Source organism: Moschus berezovskii, chromosome 12 (genome assembly GCF_049115385.1).
Source record: "Moschus berezovskii isolate FMDL1 chromosome 12, NW_MosBer_1.0, whole genome shotgun sequence".
In the NCBI taxonomy this organism is placed as follows: Eukaryota; Metazoa; Chordata; class Mammalia; order Artiodactyla; family Moschidae; genus Moschus; species Moschus berezovskii.
Genome location: NC_142471.1, coordinates 89,979,556 through 90,005,514, shown reverse-complemented (window position 1 = coordinate 90,005,514; position 25,959 = coordinate 89,979,556). Strand labels below are relative to the sequence as shown.

Below are 25,959 nucleotides of genomic sequence, written 5' to 3'. Positions count from 1 at the left end.
GGACAGGTCCACAAACAAATCGAAAGAGCAGGACCTGGGTGACAGCAAGTGGAACCCAGTGCTCTGTGCACTCTGCTTGGGGAGGGCCGGGCATGCTGGGGACGGAGCGGCAGGGAGGCATCCCAGAGGAGGAGGCATCAAAGCTGAGGCCTGAAGGTCAAGGGGGACGAGTGGAGGGGTCTGGACCTGGGGGCTCTCAGACTTGGTACCTTCCTGAGGACCCTGAGTGCCAGATGCCACTCCAGGTGCACAGGAGTCTGTCAGATGCTCAGAGGCACCCCCTTGTCCACCTCCCCCCTTGTCCCCTACCCTCCAGGAAATGCCCAGCCAGGGTGAGAGGGAAGGGAGCTAAGGGCGGGGCACGTTGAAGAGAGCCGGGGCACCGAGGACAGAACCGAGGAAAGAATGCAGCCAGCACAGGCGAGGACAACCCAGGCGCCAAGGAAAAAGTTACAAAACAAGGCCGCTCTGCTGCAACACACACAGCTCTGTCTGGGGCTGAGGATTCCAGGAGCCTCTGGCCCAGGACAGGCTCAGCTCCCAGCCGGCTGCAGGAGGTGGGCGCCGGCTGCACCTCCCCGTGAAGGGCCTCCCAAGGACACCCACGACACACCACTTCTGCCCGATGCACCCTCCCCCGAGTCTGCCTTCCAGAGTGACAGGTACTGCACCTTCTTCAGTTTAAATTTAGTCCCTGTGGGAAGAAAAATCAGAACATGCGGCTGAAAAGATCCAATCAAAACCCTCTCTTTGCCACACTAATTTTTGGAACCTAAAGAAAAAACTGACTTGCATAAATCTAGAAACCTTAATATTTCTTTTTATACTAAATGTGGACTTGCTTTCATAGGGCCGAGAACTTGTCTTTATTTTTTATTCATCCAGGAAAACAAAAAGGTATCTTGAGAAGGCCATCTGTTGGCCCAAAACATTTTTAGAGATACAGTAAACACTAGTACCCAAATTAATTTTTCTTATTCCCCAAACACAAGAGATTTGATATATTTATCTTCTGTTACTGGCATAACAAAAGCCATAGCAGGTCTGGCTTGAACCTGAGTACTCCAGCCACAAAGAAGAAACCGTGGATTCCGGAAAGACAGGAAAAAGCCGGAGAGCAGCAGTCAGATAGATTTTATGCTTTATTCCTCTACCCTCCCTTCCGATTATTCAGCACAGCCTCCCTTCAAAATGACCACTTGACCTTTCCCACAAGAGCCATTAACCTTCCATAGTCTGTCGCGTAAACAGCTTAATTTTCTGACGGAGGCATGACAGAAGAAATTACAAAGGCAATTCCCACTCTCGGTCCAAACAGATGCCAAATGTAAATCACTCCGTTTTCAGGACGAGGACATTCTTCCCCAGTGAATCCACCACCCTGCCTCCTTGGGGGCACCTCGCGGCCCCACTTGGGTGAAGGACGGCCCCTCATCCCCGGCGACCCTTACCTGGGTGTGACAGCAGCTCTTTCTGTGTCCGTGGGCTGTCCCAAGGGGCGACGACCTAAGCCCAGAAGCTGTTGGCTCCTTTCTCTGATTTCTGAGCACCCAACCCATAGCCCAAGTCAGAACCCCCAGCAGCTAGAGACCCCCTCACTAGCTGCTTACTTGGAAAACACATCTTTGCCCACTACTGAATTTGATATAGAAGTACAAAGCTAAAAGAAACTGATTTCATTTTTTTTTTTCTTTTTCAACCACATACCTATTTTGACTACTATCCCTGATCTGGAAAAATAACTTTTAATAATTAAAGATAATTTTGAAGAAAAAGGTTTTAACGTAAATGAGTAACAACAAAGCTTCTTAACTGTGCTGTTCTTTAGTGAGGAGTTGGTAACTTTAGGGAAGCCTACAGGACCAAGCCAGGAATTTATAAGAGTCAAGCTGGCCAGCTTCTGTGGTTTGCAGTGACCTAAACCACAGAAGGTAAGACCAGCGAGGAATGGTGGCAGCTAATTTTATGTCAACTTGGCTGGGCCAAGCTGCCCAGATAGTTGGTCTAATGGTATTCTGGATGCTTCTGAGAAGATGTTTCTTGGATGACATTCACATTTAAATCAGTAGACTCAGTGAAACAGATTGCCCTCCATAATGTGGTGGGCCTCGTCCAATTAGTTGAAGGCCCAACCAAAACAAAGTCTGACCTCTCCAAACAAGAGGGAACCTGCCGGCGGATAACCTTGGCACTCAGATGGCAACTCCTCCCTAAGCCTCCAGCCCCAGTGGCCTATGCAGGAGAAACCTAGCCTCCACAGTCAATTTCTCTTTATACACCCATCTTCCTCAACCTGTGACAGGGTTATGTTCTGACAAACGCATCACAAGCTGAAAATATTGCTAAGTCAAAAATGCATTAAAAAATGCATTTAATAAGCCCAACCTACCTTAAATGTGCTCAGAACACTTATATTAGCCTACAGTTGGGCAGAATCATCTAAGACAAAGTCTATTTTATAATAAAGCACTGAATGTCTCACATAATTTATTGAATGCTGAACCGAAAGTGGAACTCAGAATGGTGGTCTGCGTGCAGAACGTTCGTACGTGGGTTAGCTGCTGACCCTCGTGATCACGTGGCTTCCTGAGCATCTGCCCAGCATCACGAGAGAGGACTGTACTGCATGTGGGAAAGGATCAGAATTCGAAATTCGAAGTACGGTTTTTCTGAACGTGCATAGCTTTCACACCATAGCAAAATCGAAAAGCTGTAATTTGAACCATTGCTAAGTCAAGAACTGTCTGTACATACATCACCACACCCTGTTGGTTCTGTTTCTTTGGAGACCACTGACTAGCACGGGATACAATTTTTTGCATGATAAACACATTGGAATAGTTGTTTCAGGACAAAGGTCCATAGAGTCAAAACTATGTTCTTTCCAGTGGTCATGTACAGATATGAGTGCTGGACCATAAAGAAGGCTGAGCGCCAAAGAATTGATGCTTTCAAATTGTGGTGTTAGAGAAGACCCCTAGGAGTCCCTTGGACTGTAAGGAGATCCAACCAGTCCATCCTAAAGGAGATCAGTCCTGAATATTCATTGGAAGGACTGATGCTGAAGCTGAAGTTCTGATACTTTGGCCACCTGATGTGAAGAACTGACTCATTGGAAAAGACCCTGATGCTGGGAAAGATTGAAGGCAGGAGGAGAAGGGGATGACAGGGGATGAGATGGTTGGATGGCATCACCAACTCAATGGACATGAGTTTGAGCAAAACTCTGGGAGATAAGAAGGACAAGGAAGCCTGGTGTGCTGCAGTCCGTGGGGTCGCCAAGAGCTGGACAGGACTTAGCGGCTGAACAACAGCAGCAAAAGAAACATATCCTCTCTTCTCTCTGTTTAAGTCCCCCTCACGTGCCTATTTTAAAAGAAGCACAGCCATGAAGAAATATTTCTCTGCTATAAGAAAAGCAACTTTCAGGACAAGATGAACGTCAGCTGACCCTGAAGCCTGGAGATGGGTGGGAGGATGTGGTGGGGTCTCTGCTGCACTGGAACCGAGGGACCAGCGGCTCCACCAAGCGGCAGTGCATTCGGGGATGTGGGGCGAGTACCGTCAGACCTTCTGATGTTTCAAGAGAATCCAGAAATCCAGTTATTTTACATAAAGTCTTCCAATTTTTAGAATGACCTCAAAAAAGTTTAAGATCTTGTGTGGACCCAATACCTGCTCTAGAATGGAGCCTAAAGGTGACAGAGCACAGGCTCCGGGGGGCACTCCTGGCCATGCCTGCACTGACCGATGGGGTGACCGTGGCTTTCCTCACCTCCTATGCCTTGATATACCCATCTGTCAAGTGTCAATGATGTTGCCCACAGCTCGCAGTGTTGTGGTCAGAATTATACACGGTGAACTGCACAGAGTGCTTAGCAATGGCCAGTGGCCAGATAGAGTCCCCCTCACGGCTACTGGAATAGCCACCCTGTGCAGCAGGCAGAGGCAGGAAGTCCCCAGTCACCAGAAGCACCGAAGCTGGGAAAGGCTTCCCCAGAGATGGCCACAGAATTCCTGCCCTGCACGCAAAGCTGGGGTCGGGTTCTACAGCACCCTTGTGACTCTAAAAACCCTAGTGCTGCTTCCATGGAGAACAGAATAAACCTGCACTCCTTTCTAGAAAGCAAGCTGGCAACATGCACCAAGAACTTCAAAAAATACACATCACCCGAAATGCCAGAAAGAGGCTGATCATGGCCTTACTCGGGGAGAAAACCAGAAACAACCGACAACTCCAGGAGAGCCTGTAAAAAAATCACCAGGAATAAGCTCGCCGCAGAGCTGCCTGCTTCTCATAAATTAGCAGGAATAAGCTCGCCGCAGAGCTGTCTGCTTTTCATATGAAAGTGTTAGTCGCTCAGTTACATCTGCCTCTTTGCGACCCCGTGGACTGTAGCCCTTCAGGCTCCTCTGTCCACAGGATTCTCCAGGCAAGAGTACTGGAGTGGGTTGCCATTCCCTCCTCCAGGCGATCTTCCCAACCCAGGGATTGAACCCGGGGCTCCCGCATTGAGGGCAGATTCGTTACCCTCCGAGCCACCAGGGAAGCCCTATCACATGCAGAGTGGCTCACAACATGTTCGGTGAACGACTAAAACAGGCTGACGAAACCAGGCTGAGTTAGATACCGACGTGAACACACCCACGTGTAATGATCTCTGCACAGAAAACTGCTTGGAAGGACGCACAGCAAAATGCTGACCGCTGTTTTCTCCTGCAGTGGGACTGAAAACGCTGTTTTTCTCTTTTCACTAATCTGTATTCACATCTTCAATGAAGATGTGTTGTTCTTGATGATAAAAGAGGTTAAGAGAAATAATCAACACAGTGTTTTGAAAGAGACGGTGAGGCCCAGGCTGCAGACTCGGACAAACATGTTGGTGACAAAATCACAAGTTGACAGGCTGCTCCGCGTCCAGAGATGTGGGGCCCAGACAAGAGCCCGCCGGCTCTCAAGCCTATTTTCACCACTCAGGTGTCCGTCTCCTTGGCACGACCCATCAGCCCTGTGCTGTGTCCTGTGATGATGACCGAAACTCGAGACGGCCACCCTGATCTCCAGGGGTCTCCTCTGCAGTGACCTGCCCCTGCCCCGGCCACTCCCAGCCTCGTGGTCACAGGGACGCTTGACCAACCAGCTGAAGACCAGGTCTCTGCTCAAAAATTATCAAAAGACACAGATGCCGAAATGAAGGGAAAAAGCAAGAAACGGAGAGGAAAAGAAAAGGAGCCACACTGCGCCCACCCCATGCCCACCCTTCCCAGCTTCTCTGCTGATTCCTTAAGTCAGAGAGACATACAGAGCATCGCCTGGAGGGCCGGAAACAACTCCCCCCTAGCCGACTTACCCTTTTCCCAGTGAGAAGAGCATGGGGTTTTCCAGCTCCATGAGCACCTGGAAAGCTTTATTCATGTTTTGATAAGAAAAGCCTTCTCCAGCGTCTGCAATTACGACACAGTTTGGGTTGGACGTGTCGATCTGATCAAATTCCGAGCGGACTCCTGAAAAGAGGGAGACACAAGGGTTCGATCCCTGGGTTGGGAAGATCCCCTGGAGGAGGGCATGGCAGTCCACTCCAGTGTTCTTGCCTGGGAAATCCCATGGACGGAGGAGCCTGGAGAGCTACAGTCCATGAGGTCACAAAGAGTTGGACACGACCAAATGACAGGAATACCAACCAGCACCAAAGTCTGCAAGTGACTTTGAGACGCATCAAGAGGTTAAAGGCGGATAGACGCGTGGAGGGGTGGGGAGACGTGTAACGAAGAAAACATGGCACAATGTTACTGGTAAAGTCAAGGTGAAGGGCAAACAAATATTCCAAATGAAATCGTTTCAGCTTTGCCATCTGTTTGAAAATCCTCGTAACAAAAAGTTGGGGAGAGGGGGAATTCATCACCAATAAAACCTGAAAATGATTCAAGGTCTGAAAAGACAGAGACACCTATGCAAAACACAGACGCAAGAGTATAGGTGACAAAGGGCGCCTGGCTTCCCCTACAGCTTCTCAAGCTCCAGCATCTGCCTGTTGGACTCACTGTTGAACGTTGTCTTCAAAAGGAATGCTGAGTTTCCCTCTCATCTCTGGTAGGTGCAGCCCCACCCCTCCCTCTGCCCCTGCCCCAGGGAGGGGAGGTTTTTCTCTCTTAAATCTTTCTGTTACTTTAAGGACCTGTTCTAAAGACACTGGCAAGGATCCCAGATCACAGAGGAAGCATTTCGAGAAAAACAATTTCCAAAGGCTGGGCATGTCGCCCTCGACTGGCACCAGAGCTGTGGACTTGGCCTCCAGACCTTCAGGGAGCTCTCTCCATTTCTGGGAGTCCCCCACCCCTGTCCTGGGGTAGAAAAGCGGGCTTGCCACTGCCACAGGTTTGTAAATAACAACGCCAAGCGCAGAGGAAGGAAGCAGGAAGGCTCTGTGCAACTCTGTGCAACGACAGAAAAGAATTCCGAAGCGTGTACTGTCTCTACTTTTTAAATATTCAGAAGGTGCAGGTAATACTGCTCTTTCTTCTTCATTTCAGCAAAACTCCCAGCTGAGGGTCAAAGGGACTCTGTCCTTGCCTGCAGACTGATGTGAGCAAGTAAACCTGTGCCATTAGCCAGAGCATGGGGCTGGTTTTCACAAATACGGTTCCGAAACCTACAGAACTAGCTTTGCATCTGTTCTATTTGTCTGTCTGTCTCTCTCTCTCACACAGACACAGACCCCAGAGGCTAAAATCTTGCCCCCCTTGACAATTTCCTGCCACCTTGCTCTATCCCGGATCACAGACTCAGGGTTTTCCTGCCTCCAAGGAGCCATATGGACACTGCCTCTGACCACCACCCCACCCCACCCCACCCCAACCCCCAGACCCAGGGATGATGCCAGGATGGATGGGGCCAGGGTCCCAGCAGGGAGCCCCTGGGTTCCACCCCAAGGCCCACGGGTCTAACAAGGGCCAGGTGCTCCCTCTGTGTCCCCCCCAGCCCCCAGTTGGAAAGGGGGGCACCTTCACCCCCCCCGGGGGCTCAAAGGGGGCCTACCATCGTGGACAAGCAGGTGTGGCCGCAGGCCTCGCTGCTTCAGGATCAGACAGGCGGCAGGGGCTGGGGCGGTCACCTCGCTCTCGGAGACGTCGAAGCCCAGCCGTTGCAGCAGCCCCACCAGGTCCGCCCGCGACTTCTGTGACTCGTTGGTACAGAACCTCACCTTCAGCCGGGACCGCTTCAGTCTGCAGGGGGGAGACAGGCGGGAGGGAGCTGTCAGCAGGTGGCCCGGCCGCCCGGGCAGGAACCTGGACGGGTGCTTCTTCTCCGGGGGAACAGTCCAGAGCAGGCCGGGTCTCCACGGGCCCCTGGGCTGGGCCTCAACAGCCTCGCCGGACCCCGGGGTTTCTGAGCTGGAGAAGACCCTTCTCACCCTCGCTGAGCTCGGCACACCTGAGACACCCCGAGTTCCTACATGACCTATGCTTCTGCCTGGGACACGGCCGTGCCCCTCCACCCAGGACACACCGCCTCTTCACACGTGCCAACCCGCCCGCCTCCCCGCGCCGTACCACGCCGCGCAGCCTGGTGGAGGTCCCCGCCGAGCGTCCCGGCCAGTCCTCCCACCACAGTGAGCAGCTCCATGAGCATCTGAGCTGACCCCTGAGTATCCACATTTCTCCAAAATGCAAAGGCCGGGGGACCATGCCTAAGGGATGCTGTCTCGCCGCTGTCACTGAAGACAGGTCGGCCAGACGGAGTCATCGGGCGCACGGGCGGGCTAACGGGCCGGGAGCCGGGAATGCCCGCGGCATCCGCAGCTCCAACAGCCCGCCCGGGCTCACAGGAGGCCCTGCAGCCCCACTGCACCCGGGCAGGCTCTACGAAGGCCGAGTCACAAAAGCTGATGCCCAGAGAGAACCCAGGGAAATAACACTGACCCTTTCAGCCTACAGCGACTGAGCACCTATCACTGGCCGGTGGGGCTGGGCACACGGACACGCCATGGGGCCCACAGGCGGGCTCTCGGACCCCGAAGCCCTCGTTGGTGCATGAGGTGGGAGACCGCACACAGGAGGGGTACCGGGAGGGACCAAAGAAGAGAGGAGACAGGATGGCCAGGGAGCGTGGGCAGGTCAGGAGGCCTCCCAGGGAGGGGACAGATCTGGAGCTGAGACAGGAAAGGAAGCAAGGAGACAAAGGAACAGGGACCCCCAGAAGGAAGGGGGCCCTGCAACAGTCAGTGCACGGGCGAGGCCCAGGCCCCGAGCAAGGGGGTCAGCGGGCCGGCCACCCGGCCTGGCCTGGAGCACACGGCCCTCCCGGGATGAACCCCGGGTCACGGCGTGGGAGCCCTCAGATTTGGCATCTGCTGAGCGTATGGCAGGGGCCGTGGAAGTCACCAGGCTGCAAGTCAGGAGGTCCGAGAAACCCGAGGGAAAAGGTGAAGGGTCTGTCCAACGTCCCCTTCTCCAACCGTCTGGGCGACGCTGCCCCACTCTGCCTCTAGGCTGCTTTTCCTTCTGATGCTAGCCCGGATCTCCAATCATCTCATGTTTGCATTTGTTCAGCGTCTCTCTCCCGGACTCACATGCTCCATGAGGTCAGGAATGAGGTCTGATGGCTGGGCCCACGGCAGGCCCCTGACGAGCGTTTGCTGAATGACTGAGTGATGGCAAGTCCAGACGGCAGCTGGTGAGAGGGACCCTGCCTTAGGACCGTGCCTGCTACTTCCGCTGAGGGCGCCCCGAGCCTGCACCCACTTCCCTGCACCCCACTCGGAGCTGAAGACACGCACTTCCACCTTACAGTGAGCCTCCAGGCCCGCCACGCGCCGGAGCCGCCAGGTGAGACCTGGGAAGAAACGTCAGGCCCGACTGACAGCAGGACGAACAGACGCAGACGGAGAGGCTGACAATGTCGTACAATCCACAGCCCAGGTGATTCAGTCCTTTCTTAGTATTTGTCTTTCCTAATCAGGGGGTTATGAATTATCAATTACGCTTAGTGGTTAATTGCCCTTCATAAAGACAGCTTTTGTATTTTTAAATTAGGCAGTTAATATATTGTAACTAATAGCATCACCTTGTATATTACGGACAGATCTTCCACTGATTGGCGCCTGGGATGTGCGATCCGCACCCAAGTTAATGGAGCAGTTGAGGGAAGAAGGCAGCGGGTGCCGGGGGACTAATTACTGTTAATGGATTAGATGTGACCTTCTCAGAACAGTGAGCAATCGGTGTGACGGTGAGATGACAGGACCTCGCAGCTGCTGTTCCAAACACAGCTCCGGCACCCGGGAAACACAGGTAACAACAGAGCTCCCTGCAGACACTGTTCGCTGCCGACACACAACACACGTTTACTGAAGACACACTGCTTTAAAATCAAAAGTCCTCAAATGGAGAAAGTAACACGGAAACCTCTACACTACCATATGTAAAACAGATAGCCGGTGGGAATTTACTGCACGACTCGGGGAGCTCAGACCCGGGCTCCTCAGACCCGGGCTCTGTGACCACCTAGAGGGGAGGGGTGGGGCGGGAGGCGGGAGGGAGGTAACAGGGGGCGGGGACAGATGTACACCTGTGGCTGATTCACGTCGTTGTACGGCAGACACCAACACGATATTGTAAAGCAATTATCCTCCAATTAAAAATAAAATAAAATTACTAGTTTTAGGACTGAATCAGCCCCTGGACAGCGGTGGGAAATGCTTGGGAAAGGCCCCCTCACTGCAGGTCTGTACATTTATGTCCCTGACCACACCCTCTTTTCGCTTTCTGGCATGAGTCCCAGGTCATCTTTTCATTTTTCTTAATTACTAAAAGTAAAAAAAAGTACTGGTCGGATGGATGCGTGCATGCTCAGTCCTGTCTGACTCTTTGCAACCCTTCGGACTGTAGCCTGCCAGGCTCCTCTGTCCATGGGATCCTCCAGGCAAGAATACCGTTGTGGGTTGCCATTTCCTCCTCCAGGGGATCTTCCTGACCCAGGGATCGAACCATTGTCTCCTGTGTCTTCTGCATTGTAGGTGGATTGTTTTATCACTGAGCCATCAAGGAAACACTAAAGTATATTCATTATTATTATTAAAAATAGTAAAGGATGAATACATTACATTCAGCCTTGCTTTGGGGGTTGGTATCTGGGATCTGATGTCATCCTCACCCCTTGAGGGCAGAGCCCCCTTTGGACACCCCGGGTCCCCCACATGCACCCCCAGGGCCAGGAGCCTGGAGCGCAGAAGGCGCTAAGCACCTGCCAAATTGAGTCTGCGAGCTATGGAGACAGGAACCAGGAGCCCGTCCCAGGGATGAGAAAACAGGAGCTCCGAGAGGCAGAGACCTGAGGTCACGCAGCGTGTGAGCCGCTCTGGGCTCAACCATGTCCCGCCCCCCATCTCGCAGGCTGACCCCTTGGGAGGTAAATGAAGGTTAGGAGAGGACGAAAGGGTGGGGCCGGGACAGGACAGGATCACAGCCAGAGATGCCAGGGATCCCTCTGCGACCACAGCGAGGAGGCCATGTCAGGGCACAGTCGAAGGGGGCTCCCCAGCAAGCTGGGAAGAGGGCTCCCCCCAAAAAACCCACCCGAGGGGCACCTCGATCTCCGACGCCCAGACTTCAGGACTGAGGGCAGACAAACCTCTGTCGCTGAGCCCCCCAGGCTTGTGGTACTCTGTTCTGGCAGACTAAGATAGTGGAGGAGCCAAAGCCTTGGCGTCTCTTGGAGGGGTCGCTGCTTAATAGCAGATTCAGCCTTGGACGGCCTGGAACACACGAACCCAACGTCAGGAGAGCGGAAGCCAGGTGTGGCTTCAGGCCCACAGCAGAGCCTGCCAAGGGTCTCACAAGGGCAGCGAGTCCCAGGGGCGTCAGCATCAGGCTGGGCCCGGCTCCAGGACAGGCCAGGCCATCCCCGTCCCCCAACACCCCAGAACCCTGGGGACAGAGGGCCTACCGCAGGGCCCTAGCAGCCAGAGCGGGGCTCCGGCTGGACGTCCCCTCTGAGACCAGGGCCACATTCTCAGTCCGCTTGCCTCCCTGGACCCCTCCCTGAGCGGGTGGGGACTTGCCCCTACTTCCCGTGGGCGCACCGGCTCTTTGAACTGACCTTTACCTCCTCCCAGAGGCTGGGACAAGCTCTGAGTGACAGCGTCGCCTGATGCCATTACCGAGTATCACATGAGCGGGTCCCTTGCAAATCACCTTGGACCTCACACATCTGCTAGCTGTCGGCATCTGCCAGGGGCGCTCACCCGAAAATAATGGAAACCCTCTCATTATGGCTCAGGAGCGGGTAGAGCGCTGGGACGATTACTGGACATCCTGGCTGACCTTGGCACAGCTCCACCACCTAGTGCCCTCTGGGCTCACCAGAGAGGAGCTGGACGGGGCAAGGAGGCTGCCCTGGGGCAGGCCCCTGCGAGCTCCCCACCCTGCCCCAGCCACCTGTCAGTTTCATCTGACCCCGAAGGCCCTCGCATCACCCTGCGTCTTTGCCGTCACCCATCTCCTCTGTCAAATTCTACGCATCCTTCAAAGCCTGGTTCGTATGTCCCTTCCTCCAGGAAGGTCCCCCAGACTTCTGTCCCCGCCCAGGCAGAGTCTGTCCCACTTGGCTTTCACAGCTCTGGAAACACGGTAGTGCTTTTCTGTGAGAAGCATTTAAGTGATCCAAATTCTAATGGAACCAAGTCATTCTAGCACCCAGAGAAACTTGGGAGAGCTCACTGCCAATCCTGCCCGTGCAGAGCACTGCTTCAGCATCTGTTAGGTTTAGGGTTATGGTTGGGGTTGGGGTTGGGGTTAGGGAAAGCACAGTGGAGCCTGATGAGTCCAGATGGGTAGACGGGAGGACGGGCCTTTGCACAGGGACAACTCGTGCCTTCCTGCAGCCGCGGGACAAATGCATATGAAAGACACTCTAATACTGAGGGGAGTCCAGGAGGTCCAGTAGTGACTGGGAGGTGCTCCAGGGTCTGATGACTATGGGCTGTGGCACCTCCACAAGCCATTTCTTCTCCCTGGGGCTCAGTTTCCTCATCCAGAAGATGGGATGATAACAGCCTCACATGCTGAAGCCCCAGGAAGATTTTTGAGGTGCCGGATTGGGCCTGGCCCACGGTCAGAGCTCGCTCAGTGTGTGCAGAGAATGTCGGCCAGTAAGTAGCCAGCAGACAGGCTCCTGATCTTGTTCCGCCCCCTCCCCCGCCCCCACTGCTCAGAGCAGGCAGGGCCCTCCCCCACCGCACTCCAGCCACCCCATCACCAAGCAGAGAGGCCCCCCATGGCTGCCAGCCCTCCCGTCCGCTGCTCCTACACCTGGGCTTCCCAGGAGCATGGGCTGGGTCCTACTGACGGGGGTGGGATGAGGTGGGGTCTGGAAGGCCAGGCTGATCGTGACTCCAAACCTTACTCCCACCCCAAGGAGAGGATCCCCTCACAGGGTGGTGAAGGAGAGGAGGCCTCAAGCTGGGTGGGCTCCTGGGCGGGGAGGGAAGCCTGCAGGCTGGCAGGTCGAACTTGAAGCAACAAATAAGGGTAGAGGATGGTGACTTCTCCCAACCACAGAGAAAGCAGGGTCCAAGTCCTTTAATTTATGCGCCCCTGGGCTGGTCTTCATGGAACAACAGACTGGTTCCAAATAGGAAAAGGAGTACATCAAGGCTGTACATTGTCACCCTGCTTATTTAACTTCTATGCAGAGTACATCATGAGGAACGCTGGGCTGGAAGAAGCACAAGCTGGAATCAAGATTGCCAAGAGAAATATCAATAACCTCAGATATGGAGATGACACCACCAGTATGGAAGAAACTGAAGAGGAACTAAAGAGCCTCTTGATGAAAGTGAAAGAGGAGAGCGAAAAAGTTGGCTTGAAGCTCAACATTCAGAAAACAAAGATCATGGCATCCGGTCTCATCACTTCATGGGAAATAGATGGGGAAACAGTGGAAACCGTGTCAGACTCTATTTTTTTCGGCTCCAAAATCACTGCGGATGCTGACTGCAGCCATGAAATTAAAAGACGCTTACTCCTTGGAAGGAAAGTTATGACCAACCTAGATAGCATATTAAAAAGCAGAGACATTACTTTGCCAACCAAGGTCTGTCTAGTCAAGGCTATGGTTTTTCCTGTGGTCATGTATGGATGTGAGAGTTGGACTGTGAAGAAAGCTGAGCGCCGAAGAATTGATGCTTTTGAACTGTGGTGTCGGAGAAGACTCTTGAGAGTCCCTTGGACTGCAAGGAGATCCAACCGGTCCATCCTAAAGGAGATCAGTCCTGGGTGTTCACTGGAAGGACTGATGTTGAAGCTGAAACTCCAATACTTTGGCCACTTGATGCGAAGAACTGACTCATTGGAAAAGACCCTGATGCTGGGAAAGGTTGAGGGCAGGAGAAGAAGGGGACAACAGAGGATGAGATGGTTGGATGGCATTACTGATTCAATGAACATGAGTTTGGGTAAGCTTCGGGAGTTGGTGATGGACAGGGAGGCCTGGCGTGCTGCAGTTCATGGGGTCGCAAAGAGTCGGACACGACTGAGTGACTGAACTGAACTGAACTGGGCTGGTCTTCACAAGAGCTGTGTGAGGTCCACGGGCCCACCCTGGGCTGTAATCTCTACCAGGGACCATCTCCACGTCCAGCGGCCTGGAGCCCTGCCCTGAGCCAGGAGAAACACACCAGGAGTGGGGGAAGGAGGGGAAACGAAGAGCGTGTCCCCACATTCCCGCCTCCCTGACCCACACTGCCTGCTCTGCGTCCCCACCGCGGGGGCCACAACTCAAGACACTCCCTGGCGGAGAGAAGCCCCTCTTTCTATCAAAAATGGCCACAGCTGCAGATAAATGAATCTCTGTGGTTCAGGTTTCCAAGAGAAGGAAAGGACACCCACAATACCCTGGGGGGGCAGTCATTATGAACTGAAACCCGGGCAGCAGTGCCCAGTGAAGATCCTCAGAGAACAGGCATCCCGGTTGCCCCATCTCTCGGCCTCCGGATCATTGTTACGTGGCGGGGCTCCATGGCAGCGCCAGCCACTGTCTGACATTGAGATCTGTGGCTGCTTCCCTTTTGGAAAGCCATGGAGACAGACCGCACACACTTGGAAAACTGAAACGTCCAAAGGGCCTATTTGTTCTGCTGCTGCTGCTGCTGCTAAGTCACTTCAGTCGTGTCCGACTCTGTGCGACCCCATAGACGGCAGCCCACCAGGTTTCCCCGTCCCTGGGATTCTCCAGGCAAGAACATTGGAGTGGTATTTGTTCTAAGGACTAGCTATTTTATCATAGGGTCACATGGCAGCCCATGTGCAGAGCAGGGGCAGTCCTGCAGCAGAGAAATACAGTCATTTAAAAAAAAAAAAAGGAAAGCAGAGAGGTGGTGGGGAGAGGGAGAAAGAATGAGGGAAGGAAGAAGGAGGAAAAAAAGAAAAATACCATCATTCTCACACACCAAGGGGCAGCCACGTTGACTCTGGGAGGAACCCGGCCCAGCTCCCCATGTGCCCAGGTGAACGGGCATCAGCTCGGGGTCAGGGAACTGCCCTCCAGCTGGAGCAGCGACAGAAGGGCTTCTGCCACTTGAGAAGGGGGTCTGGCTTCCCAGCTGAGGTCCTTCCTGCACCTGCACTCTGCACATGCCCTTGGCTAGGCATCCCTGGGCCAGACTCGGGGGTCTGAAATCCCAGCCATGAAATGGGGTAGCGCCCAGCCTTCCAGCTGGGCCTTCCAGTGGGCCCAAGAGGAGCCCGAGCACGTGCTGACATTACCAGGGGGCTGTGAACACAGGGGTGCCGGGAAGGCCTTTGCCAGCAGCACCAGCTGGGCCTGCTGCACCCCCTCTTCTCTCCACCAGAGCAGACCTTTCGGCCAGCCTGTGACGACCAGCTGCAGGGTCCCGGGATGTGCCTGCCCACTCTCCATCTGGCCCTCTGCTGGGCACAGTGTGTCGTCAGGAGTCCAGGCAAGAAATGGGAGTCCAAAGTCTGGACAGAGAGAAGAGAAAGAACACAGAGACGGTGACGCACGCAGGTGGCCCTGGCTGAGCCTCAGTGTGGGCCAGCCAGCCAGCGACCTCAGGGGGACGGGGGGCAGGAGGGGGACAGTCAAATAAAAACGTTGGGCAGGCCCAGAGCCAGGGTCCTTACGAAACATGCGGCACACCTTCCCCGTCCGGGGCCGCCCCCACCTGCCATCCAGTGAGTTCTCGCTCTGACTTGCCTGAGCCTCTGAGCTCTGATCAGAGAGACACACCGAGCTCACGGCATTGCTTTACTAGTTATTGATAAACAAAATTTAGAATCGGATGCACGAGAATCCACAAACCAGAGAAGACTTGGAGACTGTCCAGTCTAGTGGTTCCTTTCACAGAGGGGGAGACCGAGGCCCAGAGGGACATGAGGCATTTAAAGGACATGTTTTCAGGAGCCAAGGGGTCTGTGGACCACTCCCCAGCCTTGGTAGGTCAGCTGCCAGTCAGTTCTCCCTTGATGTGGTCACGGGCTGGGCACTGCATGGGACAGAGGCCAGGTATTCTTGGGGTAAGGGGTCCTCAGTTTGGGAAGCAGACACACCCACAGCACCTCCACCACCCTGTCCCTGTGTGAGACCAAGGCTTGTCACCAAACCCTCTCCAACCTCAGTCTCCACTCTGTAAAATGGGGCACTAGCAGAAGCTGCCTGACAGGACTGCTCTGAAGAACGTCGCAAACGCTCCGTGAAGGACGATGGTGGTAACAAAGACAAGCACACCGCTGGCAGGCCCAGGGCTGGGTGCTGGGGACACTCAGGCCCTCAAGGCAGGCAACTGGACAGGAAGCCAGATGCTCATGGCACCTGGGACAGCAGATGGAGACAGCAGGTGAGCGGGGGCAACCGATAAGAAAGAGGGCAAAGTTCAACCAGCGAAGGGAGCCAGGGGTAAAACAGGGCTGGCTGTCCTGCCAGACGTCCCCGGACACCCAGGATGGACAGCCCCAAGGGCAGTCACAACAGCTTCCAAGAGATGAAACGGATGCACAGAAAGCCTAAGCAACTTGCCGGAGACCACATTACAGGCACAGTGCTGGGCTGGGACTCGGACCCAGGCCCCCTCCTGCCAGAGCGAACTCCTACATTCATGCAGGGTGTGGCATCTGCCCCGCCCGGCAGGGGTGCTGACCCCCGCTCTCTGAGCAAGCCCCAGCCCCGCCCCTCTCCATTCAGGCACCTCTGGCTTGTGAAGATTAAAACTGTAGATGTTTATGCAACAAGCACTGGGCCTGGGACAGGGGCACTGTGCACTCGCACCGCCCCCCGGGGCCCCCAGCTCTGAAGTCAGCCCCTGACATCAGCAGCACAGCGACGGGGCATTCCGGACAAACGAACGCCCCTTGTCCAAGGTCCGGGCTGACTCAGCAGAGCTGTTTCTGGCGTAAATGAACACAGAACAAGCAGCCCGTCCCCTCTGAGGGCCTCAAGAGCCCCTCTGGCAGGCGCTGGGCCACATCTGGGGGATGCGGCGAGGGGACACAGGGAGCCACTACCAGTTGGCTGTGTCCGTGGGGTCTGATGGGGCGAGGTGGGGCGGTGCTGACCACCAAGGAAGCCGAGCTTCAGACAAGACCCCTGGCCCTGATCCTCGGGCCCTAAGGCCTGCAGGGCGGGGCCTGACTTTCACAGAGTCGCAGGGCTTGTGTGCACATTTGGAAGCAGCGGCCGCGGGTCTGTGAGTCCCGGGTGGCAATTGCTTTATGAGGCTGCCTGGCCAAGGCGGGCCCTGCTTCCTTCCGCCGCCTCGAAAAGGCTGGGCCCAGGGGCCCCCGCAGCTGTGCTTTAGTGCCCGAGACAGGATGCAGTAAATGCCCCCTCCCCGCCTTTCACATGCAGAGGCCTCTGGGGCTCCCTTTGTGTGGGGGGCAGCCCCCGCTGTGCCACACCCTGCCTCTGAATGGCTCCCCTCGGGGAGCCTAACTGCCCAAGAATGGACTCCAATAAAGGGCCTGCTGGGGGGACCCAGGCCGGTTACAGATGTCCCAGGACCACGCCCACCACAAGCCCCGGAGCAGTAAGCGGGCCCCACCTGGCCCACCCGTTGGCTCCAGGAGGCCTGGACCTCCTACTCTCCCATCTGGGACGCTACTGGCCCAGAGGACAGGTCCAGAGCCCGGCTTACACACCACTGGTTCCAAGTGGCCGGGCTCCCCGACCTCGGCTCCCATCTCCGCGGCAGTTCAGTCTCTCTCCTCCCAACACTCGCCTTCTGGGTGCTGTTCACGCTGCTCTCCCCAGACTGGACGGTCAGGCCCCCTGGGGGCAGGGACTTCCATCTGCCCCACTCACTGCCCCTGTCCCAGTGCCTCCAGCTGTTTCTAGCATGAAAGAATGTGAAAGAAAGTGTGGGTCGCTCAGTTGCATCTGACTCTTTGTGACCCCATGAGCTGTCTGCCAGGATCCTCTGTCCATGGAATTCTCCAGGCAAGAATACTGGAGTGGGTAGCCTTTCCCTTCTCCAGGGGATTTTCCTGACCCAGGGATCGAACCTGGGTTTCCTGCATTGTAGGCAGATTCTTTACCATCTGAGTCACGAGGGAAGCCTAGTATAAAAAAGTGAGAAGTGAAAGTCGCTCAGTCGTGTCCAGCTCTTTGCAACCCCATGGACTATAGAGTCCATGGAACTCTCCAGGCCAGAATACTGGAGCGGACAGCCTTTCCCTTCTCCAGGGGATCTTCCCAAGCCAGGGATCAAACCCACGTCTCCGGCATTACAAGGCAGATTCTTCACCAGCTGAGCCACCAAAAGCACATGACAAATACATGAATGAAAAAATGAACAAGGTCATCTTTGATGAGAAGCCGTGAAGTACTGCAGGGAAAACTGGGGCTTGGAGTGGGGTGGACAGGGCTTCGGGGGTGCAGAGGAGGTAATCGCGGTTCAGTGACTTTTCACATTTGTGCCAGTTTCTGAAACTCTCTGAGCCTCAGGCTGTGCTTTGAAACGGGCTGGTTGTGAAGGTAGCTTGTGCAGTCAAACATCTACCTGGGACATCGCAGGCCTCCCGTCCATCACGGGTGATGCTATCATTGTGGTCCATATTGTCTTAAAAGGACTTCCCTGGTGGCTCAGTGGTAAAGAATCTGCCTGCCAAGGCAGGAGACTCAGGTTCCCTCCTATGGCAACCCACTCCAGTATTCTTGCCTGGAGAATATCATGGACAGAGGAGCCTGGCAGGCTAAAGTCCATGGGAATGCAAAGAGTCGGACACGACTTAGCGATTAAACAACAAAAGCATCTTAAAAAGCAGAGCTGATATTCCCCATGTGCTCTGTGTGCCCCAAAAGGTGGGAATTTTTTCAAAAGCTGAGGACACTTGTCACCACGGACAGCTAGGAAGAGGAGTGGCGAGTTGCCTCCCCTGCTCCGGGGTTTAAAGAACAGAAGGTGCTGTTTGGGTACCCACGGCGATAGGGAGCCGTCATGGAGGCAAACACTCCCCAGGGTCCTGGGGACCCCATCATCGCTGCGGCTCTGCTCTCACCCCAGGAACTTCCTCTGAGCTCCCTGCGGACTTCAAAGCCAGTCTCGCATATCAAGGAGCCCAGAGAGGGCAGGGTGTGGCTGCAAAACAACTACAAAAAGTGATGCAAGCCCAGCGGTCTCCACCGAGGCCAGCAAGGCAGGGCCACCTGCCAGGAGAGCCTATTCCTGGCTCAGCCACTATGAGAGGGAAAGAGAGTCCCAAAGTCTGACATCCCCAGGGACACTCCAGGAGCAGGCAGGTTTTACTGGGGAGGGGATCCACACACACTCACTGCCAGGAGGGTCTGGACATGGGGCTCCGGCGGCACCCATAGGAGGGCAGGGGCCGCTCCCTTGGGCCTGAATGTGATCAGTTGGCCATGGGAGGCCTGGGCCTGAGTGGAGGGGCCTAGTCTTTAGAGAGAAAAGGATCTTGAGCCAGAGGATGCTGCAGTGTGGGGTGGGGGGCCCAGGATCTGTGGATGCTGGGCTGCTAAGGGGCTGGTCAGGGGAAAATCCACCCGATGTCTGTGTAACTGGGAGCATGGGGGTGAGGTGGGCGGAGGGAGAGAAGGGCCCACACAAGTCCCTTGGCAAGGCCCTGGTGGGTGGGGAAGAGTTGTGGGGACATGGTGTGGTCCTATGCCAGGGAGCCCCAGGGTGATTCAGATCTCCAGGCCTCCTTCTCCAGGCCCCTGGGCAGCATGATGGTCAATCGCTGGAAACAATCCCGCACTCTATGGGGAAGGCACTTCTCCCCTCTCTCAGCTGGTATGCATTTGAGGACTATTTGTATAGCCTGCTATTATATGGCTGCTAGACTGATACAGTGTAGCTGCTAGCAGAGATACTCCAGTTAGATAAATCAGTTGAATTAAAGCAGTCCAAGACAAAATGAGGCTTCTCTGGTGGCTCAGATGGTGAAGTGTCTGCCTGCAATGTGGGAGACCCGGGTTCGATCCCTAGGTCGAGAAGATCCCCTGGAGAAGGAAATGGCAACCCACTGCAGTACCCTTGCCTGGAAAATCCCATGGACGGAGGAGCCTGGCGGGCTACAGTCCATGGGGTCACAAAAAGTCAGACACAACTGAACGACTTCACTTTCCTTTCCGTTGAGGGGGACACCAGTCCAAACTTTCTGTGGTTAACGGAGCAGGGATCACCCCCCTTAGAGTCACACCTGGGGGTGTGGGCAGACTGTGGGACAGTGTGTCGGGGGAGCATCACCCAGGGAGGCTGCTGGAGAGGAGACCCCCGCCCTTTTTCAGTACCCGTGTCTCCCTCAAAGGACTCTCTGCTCAGGTCCAGCACAGAGGTTAGGAATGGGGCAGACCTGCATTCCCATGGTCCCAGGGCCAGTCCAGTGGAGACCCGGTGAGCCCTGGGCCACAGTGGCTTCAGCTGACCGAGGGAGATAACAGCCACCTCCCAGCAGCAGAGGACAGAGCGACACGGACACGGGTACCCAGCACAGAGGACGTACTCCCTGAGGGATCCCTGGAGGCACACGGGCCCAGGAAGGGTGCACCCCAGACCCATGCTACTGCCTGGAAAGCAAGGGCTCACAACCAGCCCGACCTCCTCCTCCAAGGCCATTGCTGAAGCCACTCTGTGCTCCTCTGCAGAAGGTGGACGGATGGGACTGAGGCTCTGCCCACATCCTTGACCTCCTTTACGTCTCAGGTTTCTAGAAGCAAAAATGACCTTGCGAAGATGCCAAGGACTCAAAAACCCACGTGTTTGTAAGGAATGGAGCCACAGGGACGCTCACATACATCACTTTGGGAAATGACCCGACAGCATCTTCTAGCGACGATTGTAGGCCTATCTCAGGATCGGCAAGTCCACCCCTGGGTCTCTACCCAGCAGAAACGCAAGCATACATTCACCAAAGACATGTTCTAGAATGTTCGTGGCAACGTTATTGAAAATAACTGAAAGTTGGAAACTACGCCCCCCTCAGGAGAAGAGATGCGTATTTTACTTTAATGTAAAGATGCTTTTAAGTGGCCCCGATTTTAAAATAATTAAAAGCACATACAACAGGAATTCCTATATGAATGTGGGAAGTGAGATTTAAATGGCACACTCCGGGGTCCATCATGAGCCAGGCACTGTGTCAAGAGCCGTCATGGCAGCTGCCTGCACTATGGCCCCTCTCCATCCCATCAGGTGCTGCAGTCCAACACCAGCGCCGTTCTTCACTTCATCTTCTCCCTGGACCCCACGATATCCCATACATTGGCTGGTCCCACTGGTCCTGCTCCCCACAATATCCCATACATCCAGTGGGCCAAGGTCCCACTGGTCCTGCTCCCAAAAGGTCTCTTGAGTTCGCCCCCTTCCCTTCATCTCCACCCACTAGCCCACGCCCCTTTCTGTCTCCCTGGACCACACAGGGATCTCACAGCTGGCTGCTCCCCTGTTTCCTCTGGAGTCCTGCCATCTGCCCCACTGACAGCTATTTCTGTGCTTTGCAGACAGAGATCTTCTTAAAAGAGATGATGGATGTGGGGGTGGGGAAACGTGGCATTTTTTTCCAACTTTATTGAGACAAAATTCAGAAAATACTCCTTTTTTGGTATACTGAACTGGAAAATACATCCACATGGTTCAAAAGTGTGTAAAAATGTTTATATACCAAGTTAGCCAGGGAAGAGTCTTGTTCCCATCCCTTCCCGCAACCACCCTAGCTCTTCACACAGTGAAGTTCTTCCCTCCAGCTTCTTTATGCAAGCACACCAGCAGGAATACATGCTTGCCCTCCTGCATTCTTTACCCAGAAGACAGCACAGAGCACGTCCCGTCTACATGGGACGCCTGCAGGGCAGGGGTGCTCATGCATTTTTACACAGCACAGAACTTCGCTGATAGACTGAGATTGTAACACTCCCCTTGTGATGCACAGTCGAGATGTTTCTAGTCCTTTGCTATCTCACAAGGCACTGCCGCAAACTCCCTCCCACCTATGTCATTTCTCACGTGTGAGGCAGATGCTAACAGATAACGCCAAATGCGTCTTCCACAAGCAATGTAAGATAAGAGTCTAGATTTTGAGGCAGAGCTAGAAAGTTCTTCTCCCACTCCAGGATTTCAAGGGGAATCTCTCCTACTTTCATTCAGTACTTGTATAAAACTAAACTGTTAGTTGCTCAGTCATGTCCGACTCTTTGCAACCCGATGGTCTGTAGCCTGCCAGGATCTGCCTGTAGTCTGCCAGGCAAGAATGGGTTGCCATTTCCTTCTCCAGGGTATCGTCCTGACCCAGGGATTGAAGCCAGGTCTCCTGCACCGCAGGCAGATTCTTCACCATTTGAGCCACCAGGAAACCTGGTACTTATATACTTTCACTTTTTATATTTTAATTTCTGTAAAACATAAATCAGATCCCATGACACTCTTGCCTAAAATCTTCAGTGACTTTTCCCTGCACTCAGGATGGAATCCAAACAGCTCTGCCTGACTCTCAGGGCCTGCTGCAGCCAGCCTCTGCCACTCACCAGTCCTCGCTCGCTCTTCAGATCTGTGAAGGGGAACCTGCCAAGCTCTCTTCTTCAGGTTTTGAAGCCACTGTTCCCCCCAGCTGGAAGGCACTGCCTCCTTCCCTTCACCGCGATGGACCCTCTTACTTTCTGGTTCTGAGATGCCAATGGCAATTACAAAGCCCGGGGTCCAGTGGTGCCACCAGCAGTCCTGGCAGTGTCCTCGGTGCATAGGACTAACGGGCAAGATGCCCTCCTACCGTCTAAGCAGACGGTCAGTGCAGTCCAACCGAACCATAACGCCAGTCACAAATGTAACTTAAAGTGTTTTGGTAACCACAATAACAAAGATCAAAAGAAGCAGGTGGAACTATTCAATATATTTTATTTAGCCTAAAGCAATGCCAAAGAATGCTCAAACTACCGCACAATTGCACTCATCTCACACGCTAGTCGGAGAAGGCAATGGCAAGCCACTCCAGTACTCTTGCCTGGAAAATCCCATGGATGGAGGAGCCTGGTAGGCTGCAGTCTGTGGGGTCACTAAGGGTTGGACACAACTGAGCGACTTCACTTTCACTTTTCACTTTCACACATTGGAGAAGGAAACGGCAACCCACTCCAGTGTTCTTGCCTGGAGAATCCCAGGGATGGGGGAGCCTGGTGGGCTGCCGTCTATGGGGTCACACAGAGTCGGACACGACTGAAGTGACTTAGCAGCAGCACACGGTAGTAAAGTCATGCTCAAAATTCTCCAAGCCAGGCTTCAGCAATATGTGAACCGTGAACTTCCAGACGTTCAAGCAGGTTTTAGAAAAGGCAAAGGCACCAGAGATCAAATTGCCAACATCCGCTGCATCATGGAGAAAGCAAGAGAGTTTCAGAAAAACATCTATTTCTGCTTCATTGACTGTGCCAAAGCCTTTGAAGGTGTGGATCACAATAAACTGTGGAAAATTCTGAAAGAGATGGGAACACCAGACCACCTGACCTGCCTCTTGAGAAACCTGTATGCAGGTCAGGAAGCAACAGTCAGAACTGGACATGGAACAACAGACTGGTTCCAAATAGGAAAAGGAGTACGTGAAGGTTGCATCTTGTCACCCTGTTTATTTAACTTATATGCAGAGTACATCATGAGGAATGCTGGGCTGGAAGGAGCACAAGCTGGAATCAAGATTGCTGGGAGAAATATCAATAACCTCAGATATGCAGATGACACCACCCTTATGGCAGAAAGTGAAGAGGAACTCAAAAGCCTCTTGATGAAAGTGAAAGAGGAGAGTGAAAAGGTTGGCTTGAAGCTCAACATTCAGAAAACGAAGATCATGGCATCTGGTCCCATCACTTCATGGGAAATAGATTGGGAAACAGTGTCAGACTTTATTTTTGGGGGCTCCAAAATCACTGCAAATGCTGACTGCAGCCATGAAATTAAAAGACGCTTCCTCCTTGGAAGGAAAGTTATGACCAACCTAGATAGCATATTAAAAAGCAGAGACATTACTTTGCCAACCAAGGTCCATCTAGTCAAGGCTATGGTTTTTCCCATGGTCATGTATGGATGTGAGAGTTGGACTGTGAAGAAAGCTGATTGCCGAAGAATTGATGCTTTTGAACTGTGGTGCTGGAGAAGACTCTTGAGAGTCCCTTGGACTGCAAGGAGATCCAACCAGTCCATTCTAAAGGAGATCAATCCTGGGTGTTCATTGGAAGACTGATGCTAAAGCTGAAACTCCAATACTTTGGCCACCTCATGCGAAGAGTTGACTCACTGGAAAAGACTCTGATGCTGGGAGGGGTTGGGGGCAGGAGGAGACGGAGACGACAGAGAATGAGATGGCTGGATGGCATCACTGACTCGATGGACATGAGTTTGAGTGAACTCCAGGAGTTGGTGATGGACAGGGAGGCCTGGCGTGCTGTGATTCATGGGGTCACAAAGAGTCGGACACGACTGAGGGACTGAACTGAACTGAACTGAAGCCTAACATATTAAAATTACTATCATTTCAAACATGTAACCAATACAAAACGATATAATGAACTTTTTACATTTTTCTCACTAAGTCTTTTTCTGACTTATATGCAAAGTATATCATGAGAAATGCTGGGCTGGATGAAGCACAAGCTGGAATCAAGATTGCCAGAAGAGATATCAATAACATCAGATATGCAGATGACACCACCCTATGGCAGAAAGTGAAGAAGAACTAAAGAGCCTCTTGATGAAAGTGAAAGAGGAGAGTGAAAAGGTTGGCTTGAAGCTCAACATTCAGAAAACGAAGATCATGGCATCTGGTCCCAATACTTCATGGCAAATAGATGGGGAAACAATGGAAAGAGTGACAGACTATTTTTCTGGGCTCCAAAATCACTGCAGATGCTGACTGCAGCCATGAAATTAAAAGACGCTTCCTCCTTGGAAGGAAAGTTATGACCAACCTAGACAGCATATTAAAAAGCAGAGACATTACTTTGTCAACAAAGGACCGTCTAGTCAAGGCTATGGTTTTTCCAGTAGTCATGTATGGATGTGAGAGTTGGACTATAAATAAAGCTTAGCACCGAAGAAATTGATGCTTTTGAACTGTGGTGTTGGAGAAGACTCTTGAGAGTCCTTTGGACTGCAAGGAGATCCAACCAGTCCATCCTGAAGGAGATCAATCCTGAATATTCATTAGAAGGACTGATGCTGAAACTGAAGCTCCAATACTTTGGCCACCTGATGCGAAGAGCTGACTCATTTGAAAAGACCCTGATGCTGGGATAGATTGAAGGCAGGAGGAGAAGGGGATGACAGAGGATGAGATGCGTGGATGGCATCACCGACTCAACGGACATGAGTTTGGGTGAACTCCGGGAGTTGGTGATGGACAGGGAGGCCTGGTGTGCTGCAGTCCATGGGGTCGCAAACAGTTGGACTCGACTGAGCGATTGAACTGAACACTAAGTCTCTGAAATCCGGTGTGGGCTACGCACTTAGCATATCCTAATTCAGACTAGCCCCATTCCAAGGACTCAGAAGCAAGCGGCAAGGGGCTGCCCTGCTGGACAGTGGAGCAACTCTCAGCAGCAGAGCCCCACGATCGCCCAGAGGTGCCAGACCCCTGGCGCAACCCGAAATGCCTCAGGGTTCTCCAGGGGCCGGCAGTGGGGTCCTGGGTCCCGGGGACCGGCCCTCCGCCTGCCCCGCGGGGCGGGGCCAGGGCAGCAGCAGGAGCCCCGCCCCGTCCCCCGCCCGCTCCCGGCCCGCGGCCCTCGGGACCCGGCGGAGCGCAGCGCCCGGCACCCAGCACGGCCCACTCACCTCGCCACCGCCTCCACGGAGCCGGCGATCGCCGCGCCGCCGCCCTCACCACCGTCGTATAACACGCCCGAGATGTCCAGCAGCACCCCGCGCACGCCAGCCAGCCGCTCGCCCCACGCGGCCATCGCGGCCCGTCGCCGCTGCAGCTCGGGCCCTCGCGTCCCAACCGGCGGCGGACGCTGCGGCCGCGGTGGCCGCGCAAGGGCTCCTGGGAAGTGTAGTCCCAATCCCCGCGGGATGGGGGTGCGGAGGGGCGGGGCGGGGCTGGGGCTGGAGGGGCGGGGCTGGGGCTGGAGGGGCGGAGCTGGGGCTGGGCAGGAAGACGCGCAAAGCCAGGGAGACAAGTGTGCTTCCTCCCCACTCCCCGAAATGAGAGCCTTTGACTGGAGATCCGTGGACAAAGGTCAGGAAGAGCGGCAAAACAAACCCCCCTGGGAAATAGCCAAACCCCCCCCCCCGAGAATTAGAGCAAGGCCAGTTGGGACTACAAGGAGACACCTATATAAAAGTAACAAAAATGAATGAGAACAGGAAAAGACTCTCGTTGGTATCCCCACCCTCTGGCCGGACCGCAGTTCTAAAAGCAATGGCGATACTTGGGTGCTTTCACCGGATAATCCTGCGCCCCTGAGAAACAGTGGTAAGGAAGTGAACCTAACGGCATGTCTGCAGTATG

The 25,959-nt window shown here is 54.0% G+C and overlaps 1 protein-coding gene across 5 annotated transcripts in view; it reads right to left on the bottom strand.

Moving 5' to 3' along the window:
• The window catches only part of LHPP (phospholysine phosphohistidine inorganic pyrophosphate phosphatase), a 127,345-nt gene extending 101,851 nt beyond the window's left edge, over positions 1-25,494 (bottom strand). For 4 of the 5 annotated variants that reach the window (XR_016038809.1, XR_008685722.2, XR_016038810.1 and 1 more), the window contains exons 1-3: positions 25,284-25,494; positions 7,037-7,224; positions 5,352-5,505 (exon numbers count right to left, since the gene is read on the bottom strand). Coding sequence is in view for 2 of the 5 variants with exons in the window: in XM_055424436.2 (XP_055280411.2) it covers positions 5,352-5,505; positions 7,037-7,224; positions 25,284-25,408 (467 nt within the window). In the remaining 3 variants the exon portion in view is untranslated. The remainder of the gene's footprint in view (positions 1-5,351; positions 5,506-7,036; positions 7,225-25,283) is intronic. The other variant, XM_055424435.2, reaches the window with a different exon arrangement.
• Positions 25,495-25,959: the final 465 nt, after the last annotated feature.